This window comes from Sinocyclocheilus grahami, unplaced genomic scaffold (assembly GCF_001515645.1).
Source record: "Sinocyclocheilus grahami isolate Dianchi unplaced genomic scaffold, SAMN03320097.WGS_v1.1 scaffold176.1, whole genome shotgun sequence".
Classification (NCBI taxonomy): domain Eukaryota; kingdom Metazoa; phylum Chordata; class Actinopteri; order Cypriniformes; family Cyprinidae; genus Sinocyclocheilus; species Sinocyclocheilus grahami.
In genome coordinates this window covers 1,747,668-1,754,912 of record NW_015505355.1, presented here as the reverse complement: position 1 = coordinate 1,754,912, position 7,245 = coordinate 1,747,668, and the positions used below count along the sequence as shown (strand labels likewise).

The window sequence follows — 7,245 nt, the reverse complement described above, 5'->3', positions numbered from 1 at the left end:
CTCCTGTTCCTCATGGAGGTGTTGGATGACACATTTCAATATTGCCTTAAGTTTCTATGTTGAGAAGCTTCTTCCTTGCTAGCATCCATTGTAGACCAAATCTGTAGGTGAGTTTTAAACAGCTTGAAATTGGTTTGCCAGACTTATAAGTCTCAACGACCCTTCTTCTGAGGGGCTCTGATCTTGGCTTGGTACCATGTACTCCAATGCTTATGATGAAATCAGACCAATTTGCTGAGATTTACATTAGGCCTATAAGTGTAGCCTTAATCATGATTTGCACTTAGCTCAAATTTTAGGCACTTCATGTAGTGATAAATGTAGCGTGTACTAATTTTTCCCACACAAGAAATATCCATTTCTGCTTATTTAAACTGTACAAAACATTAGTGTAATTTGTTATGTTATGTTATTCCCATGAAACATTATTAAGTGTCATAATGTGCTCAAAAAACTAAACAAAAAACTGCAGTATAAGTGTGTACTAGATTCACATGATTGTATGTATAGTTAATAATTAATTAATTATTTTTAATGAATAATGTTGCATTTATTCTGAGCCAATGATATTTTTATGAAGATATTATTTAGTGCCTAATAAGCCGTTTTCCTCGTTGGGATCGTTTACTGGTCCTGGTTATAGATGATTTCAGGTTATACAGACCTTGTGGGATTATTTTGGTATCTTTTAATATCCCACAATATAAAATACAAAATTTTATATACATAAAATCCAGAACAGAGTTGAAGAAATGTAGCATTACATCACTTGCTCACCAATGGATGCTCTGCAGTGAATGGGTGCCATCAGAATGAGAGTCCAAACAGCTGATAAAAACATCACAATAATCCACACCTCTCCAGTCCATCAGTTACATTTTTAAAGTGAAAAGCTAAATTTTTGTAAGAAACAGATGCATCAAGATGTTTTAACGTTGCTTGAGTCTTTAATCTATAATAACGCTTCCTTCAGTAAAAAGAAAAAAACATTCTCTGTTGTCCTCTCACATCAAAACCACTTATTTGTTTAGCACTCTTTTAGATTTTACTTGCAAACAGTGCTTAATCTGTACATATTTCTCCCCTGATTCAGACAAGACGACCTTTTCAATGGAGAAGGCAATAGATAAAGGACTCAATGATTTGAGAATTGAGCTGAATAATGCCAATAGACACTATTTTCTTCTGTAGAGCTGCTTTACAGTTAAAATGTAATGTTTCATAACTGATGAACATTTAAGACATGAACACTGTTATTTTCTGCTTATTATCGTGAAGCTGAATGCTATGCAGCAAACAACATAAAATGCCACATAAACATCTCAATGCACATACGAGATAACAAAGAGAATAAATCCCCATATAAGGCCATTTGTACTTTACTTTCTACTCATAACAATATAATTTTAACAATAGCCATATTGTACTGTAAGGTGTTCTAATTATTCATCTGTTATAAAATTATAAACGTTTTTGCAGGTGCATTTTTTAAGGGTTAATGTTACCCTAATGATGTAACATTTAGCATACGAAACAATGCATCTTTAATATCAATGAGATTATGGAGAAGAATGGACAAGGATTGCTTAATATGCCCATGAGAACATCCCATGCCACCATCCCTTGTCTCTTGTCTCTCTTCACCCCACCCAAGTGCCAAAGACTGACAGGAGCGATGGCCATTCACAAGTCTCCAGTACAGTAACGAGGGAAAGATGCTTTTGGAAACAATCAGCCCCCCGCCAGCTCCGAGCGAGCATTCGTTACTGATGGGAGTAGTGAACGCTGCAGTAACCCACGGCAGTAACGATGCTGTAGATATTTGCCACAGTCGCTCCAAGATCTACGAGGCTTGACGCGTCAGATCCACAGATGTGGGTGGCGTGGTCGGTGTGTGGATGTGTCTGATTGAACCATTAGAGTTGAGTAACTTTTGAGAATGCACGTCTGTTTACGTTGAGCTGAGGAATGGACGCACTTAGGAAGTGAATGTCAATGGAGAACGTTCACGGTCCTCGTTGGCGTCGAGGCATGGATGCATTCCTGCTCTACCTTCATCTGCTAATGGGAATTGCGAAGGGATCAAATTATGGCTACGTGGAATGGTCTGAAAACGACAAAGATCCCGAAATCAAAGCTAAATATCCGCTTTACAGCACCGGGGAGACGATGCACCAGCAGCCGACCATCTCCAGCACCGAGCGGACGGCGGTGGCGCATAAGCTCGAGGAGGATCTGCCGCGGGTGGTCACCGCTTTCCTGCACACGGGGGACTCGTCCACCCTGGAGCATGTCAACTGCTCTCGGCGGTACGAGCTGAGCAGCCTCCGCGGTGGAGCTCACGCCGCTTCGCACTCCTCCCTCCACGGCGTCCTCGACACCATGGCGCACGCCACCAACTTCCTAAACATGCTCCTGCAGTCCAACAGCTCCAGGGAGCAGCATCTGAGGAGGGATGTCCAGTGGTACCACGCGCTCGTGACGAGTATGTTGGAAGGGAATCCTAAAATCCACCGGGCGGTGCTCACATTTCACACGGAGTCTCCTGAGGCGCCCGGTCCGCAGGTGTTCCTTCAGGCGACCAGAGGCGAGGAGCGCATAGTGCTTCAAGATCTGTCCAACACCGCGCGCCATCGCCTTAAAAACAGGACGTCCGAGTCCGACTGGTTCAACGAGTTTCGGGACCGCAAGAGACCCCAGAGGCTGGCCAAAAGTCGAGGGTTTCCAGCAGCGCAGGGCGGATATTTTCTGGACAGAAGTCATGTCAAGTGGTCTGCGCCCTATCTAGAGTGCGAGCACGGCAGTTTTGTGCCGCACTGGCTGCTGACGCTCTCCGCCGGTTTCTATGGTCTGAAGAATAACACGACGCCGGAGTTTAGGTAAGGCACTCTTAATGCAGAACTTTAGCAGAAGTCACAAACTTCAACAAAGACTGAAGAAGAATTACATTTTGTAACTCACAATCTCCAAATGCATGTTTATGTAAGACAAGTAGGTTTTGAGCTCATACAATAAATGTATTGTATATGCACTATATGATAGATCAGTTGTTCACATACTCGATATGAGCCCGGTCTCATGAAAATGCGTATAAATAGTACGCCAAATAAAAACGAAAACTCGTGGTATTGATACGCAAAAATGGACTTTGGCGATGTTTTGGTAATGTTTGGCGTGCATATAATACGCAGTTTTCGCGTGCATATGATACGAAATTTGTTGGGTGCATATGATACGCAGTTTTCGCGTGCATATGATACGCATCTAACCCCACAACCCTAAACCTACCCATCGCGTAGCATATACACGCCAAAGTCCATTTTTGCGTATCAATACCACGAGTTTTATACGCACTTCCATGAGATGGGGTTGGATTATGATGTCTTTGCCACATGTCTTCTGGATTTAGTCTGTCTCAGTGTGTTCTGTTTCTTCATTTTTGGGGGATTTTTTTATTCTAGATTTTTTTCATTCCAGACAGACTGGATTATGATCAGATCAGATCTCTGCGTGGATCACTGGCTGCTGTCAGACAAAAATCTCACTGGATTATTACAATTAATGGCAAAATGAATGTTTGGAAATGTAAACCGATATTTCTGACACACTAAAGCAAAATATAGAAATAACTGACTTAAATCAGTTTTTAGCTGCTGAAAATACTAGTGTTCTAATCATTTTAGCCACCACTGTATTCCAGGGAGTAGGCCTACTTCAGAATTATTTGTAAAAGTCCATTTCTGCTGGTACAGAAAAAAACATTTCCTTAAGAATGAAAGATTAGTTCAGTGAACACATGCCAAGCTGTTATGTGGGGTCCGTTGTCATAAAACAGGAATACCACTAAATAGTCTTTTATAAAGGCAGCAAAATTTAAACGGTAAAACATTAAAACACAAAACAATGGTTAAGCAGCGAGATACATTGTTGTATGGGAAACACATCCTAAGTCTAGAACAACATGAAAGTAAGTAAATGATGATGACATTTTCCTCTTTAATTTTCAGGTCATTGTGCAGCTCTTCTTTAGTTTCATTCCCTTTGTTTCATTTTTAAGAAGCACATTACATCACTTACAGAGACAATGAAGCAAATTAATCTCCCTCAAAGTGTTTTACATAAGGTCTGTATAGCCTACTTAGACTTATACGGTTAGTGCTGTTTTATTTAATGGTCTGTTGCATAAATTGGCATGCTTCAGTGGTGGATATTTTAGTCTAGTGCCAGACATGTGGGGTTCATTGCTGTCAATTAAACTGAAAACAAACCCACTCCTTCTCAAAGCTATATTTTTGTCTCCTTTGGAAAAAGCATGCTGACCCTCCTGGAACAAAACATTCAGCTGAAAAAGCATGCAGCTGTTTGCCGAAACCTGTTAAAACTCTTATATGTGAGCTATTAAATGGATAGTTCGCCCCAAAAATGAAAATTCTGTCATCATTTACTCACTCTCATGTTGTTCCAAACCTATAAGACATTCATGCAAGAATTCAGTATCTTTATTTGTGTTCCGGAAGTCTCAACAGCTTAGAACAGTAAATGATGACAGAATTGTCATTTCTAAATAATTTTAAGTCTTGAAGTGTTAGAAATGCTTTACCTAATTTGGTGTTCCTGGTCAAAAATGACTGGCCTTTTACAAATTGATTGTAAATTTCACCAAATATTGAATTCAATCTTTTTGTCAACTTGTTTTCTTTGAATTATCACAGGTATTGTATTTGGAAATGAATGATCTGAGCTGATGTACCTACATACATGATGTACACAGCATTATTGTGAATCATTTTGGCAAAGTTTACTCAAAAACTGAGGTGCATAAGCTCACATCCTATGATCAATAAAAACATGTGCTAATTGAAAGAAAACAAGTTGATAAAATGATTGATTCCAATATGTGACATTGGACCACAAAACCAGTCATAATTGGTACATTTGTCAAAATTGAGATTTATACAGCATACGAAAGCTGAATAAATAAGCTTTACATTGATGTATGGTTTGTTAGGATAGGACAATATTTGGCCGAGATACAACTATTTGAAAATCTGGAATCTGAGGGTGCAAAAAAAAAATATAATAATAATAATTGAGAAAATCACCTTTAAAGTTGTCCAAATGAAGTTCTTAGTAATGCATATTATTAATCAAAAATTAAGTTTTAATATATTTACAGTAGGAAATTTACAAAATATCTTCATGGAACATGATCTTTACTTAATATCCTAATGATTTTTGGCATAAAAGAAAAATCAATAATTTTGACCCATACAATGTATTTTTGGCTATTGCTACAAATATACCACAGCGACTTAAGACTGCTTTTGTGGTCCAGGGTCACATATTTGAAAATAATATAGCATAACAAGAAATTTATAAACAATGATTGGATGGTCATTTTTGGTTAAAAAGAGACAAACCCAGCTATTGGGTTGTTTTGACCTAGCGGTTGGGTTGTTTTGATTCAAAACAACCCAACTGCTCGGTTAAAATGGTCAAAACAACCCAATAGCTGGGTTTGTCCCTTTTTAACCTAGCTCTGGGTTATATTTAACCCAGCATTTTTTAGAGTGTAAGTTTTAGTCCAATACCATAATGTTAATCAGCATTTTCGGGAAAAAGAACATCCTCTCTGGGTTAAAACGACTGGAACATAACATGAGGGTTAAAACAACAACTTGGCAACATTTTCCTCCCTACTCTTCAGGTTATTGACCACTAATGAAAATTTTGAAAGCTTTCAGCATTAGCTGAATGTATACTTGAGCAAAAATGGAAGCTGAGAATAGTGTAGCTAAGAATGGTCTTTTATGTCTTATTTTATGATGGAATGTAATTTTTATTGCTGAATATTCTGTGAGGATTTCCAATCTGTCAACAATCAGGATTTTCAAGCCTCTGAAATTAAAAACACATTTGGCTGGCAATGCATTGTTATATGTTATAAATAGCTATAATTGTCAATGAAATGCAAAATAGTTTTGTAAATCGCAAGCATAATGCTTATATTTGGAGCTTTGTTACTTGCAGTATGCATCACGTCAGAGTAGATATTGGTTTGTCATGGTGTTTTAGTGAGCCCGGTCTCATGAAAATGCGTATAAATAGTACCCCAAATAAAAACGAAAACTTGTGGTATTGATACGCAAAAATGGGCTTTGGCGTGCATATGATATGCATGTGTTTTGGCGTGCATGTAATATGTAGTTTTCGCGTGCATATGATACGAAATTTGTCGGCGTGCATATGATACGCATCTATTTCATACGGTGGCCGAGAAGTGCTAAACAAATCACAATTCTGAAAACAAAATAACAAATTACAAACGTAAATACAAGTCTAAAAAACAAAATAACAATTCAGAAAACATTATAACAAGTCAGAAAACACAATGACAAATTCAAAAACAAATTAACAAGTCAGAAAACACAACGACAAATCAGACAAACCGGAAGAGGTAGGTATAGTTTGAGACAGCGCCATTGGTTTGGGATTACTCCCCGCTGACTGGACGAGACATCTGTCAATCAACGTATACAGGAAGAACCAGCCGAAGAACATGTCAATGGTAGAAAGTTCGGAGATGGCATTAAAATAGCTCAGTTTAAATGTACTGTATGAATTGCCCTTACTATTGATTAAAAAATATGAAGTGTATATTTACATTTTGTTAAAAGTGGCTGTATAACATCAGCTCCAGCGGAGCAGATGGATAAGCACGTGTTGTTGGTTTTTTGACGCGATCGCCCCGGGTTCGATCCCGCCTTTTGCCAAACTTTTTTTTTCTCCCTTTTCAAATCTCGTATCACATCGTAAAGGCATTTATTTTCAATAAAAATTAAGGAAATAATCAAAAGGTTGAAAATAAAGTATCGGGTAGGGTTAGGGTAGGTGCATACTGTTTTATAATGTACTACAATACTGAAGTGCAGATAATTGCCACTATTTGCAACAAGTAGTATACTTGATAGTAGAAATCCTGCTATTTTAACATAGTGTAAATAGGTATTTGACCTTGGTGTAAATAGCATATTGCTAAAAAATACTGCTATTTTCACTTAGTGTAAATAGAATCCATTGCTAATACGAGATTTGAAAGGGAGGAAAAAAAGTTCGGCAAAAGACGGGATTGAACCCGGGTCGATCGCCTCAAAAATCTAACGACACACGCCTATCTATCTGCACCACTGGAGCTGATGATTTACAGACACTTTTAACTAAATGTAAATAGACACCCCGTATTTT

General features: G+C 38.2%; 1 protein-coding gene across 1 annotated transcript in view; it reads left to right on the top strand.

Annotated features, from left to right (window-relative positions):
• The first annotated feature begins 1,757 nt into the window (after positions 1–1,757).
• gpr158b (G protein-coupled receptor 158b) overlaps positions 1,758–7,245 on the top strand; it is a 50,656-nt gene continuing 45,168 nt past the window's right edge. Inside the window, exon 1 of the mRNA XM_016283622.1 lies at positions 1,758–2,879. Within this exon, the coding sequence (XP_016139108.1) occupies positions 1,990–2,879 (890 nt within the window). The 5' untranslated portion in view covers positions 1,758–1,989. The remainder of the gene's footprint in view (positions 2,880–7,245) is intronic.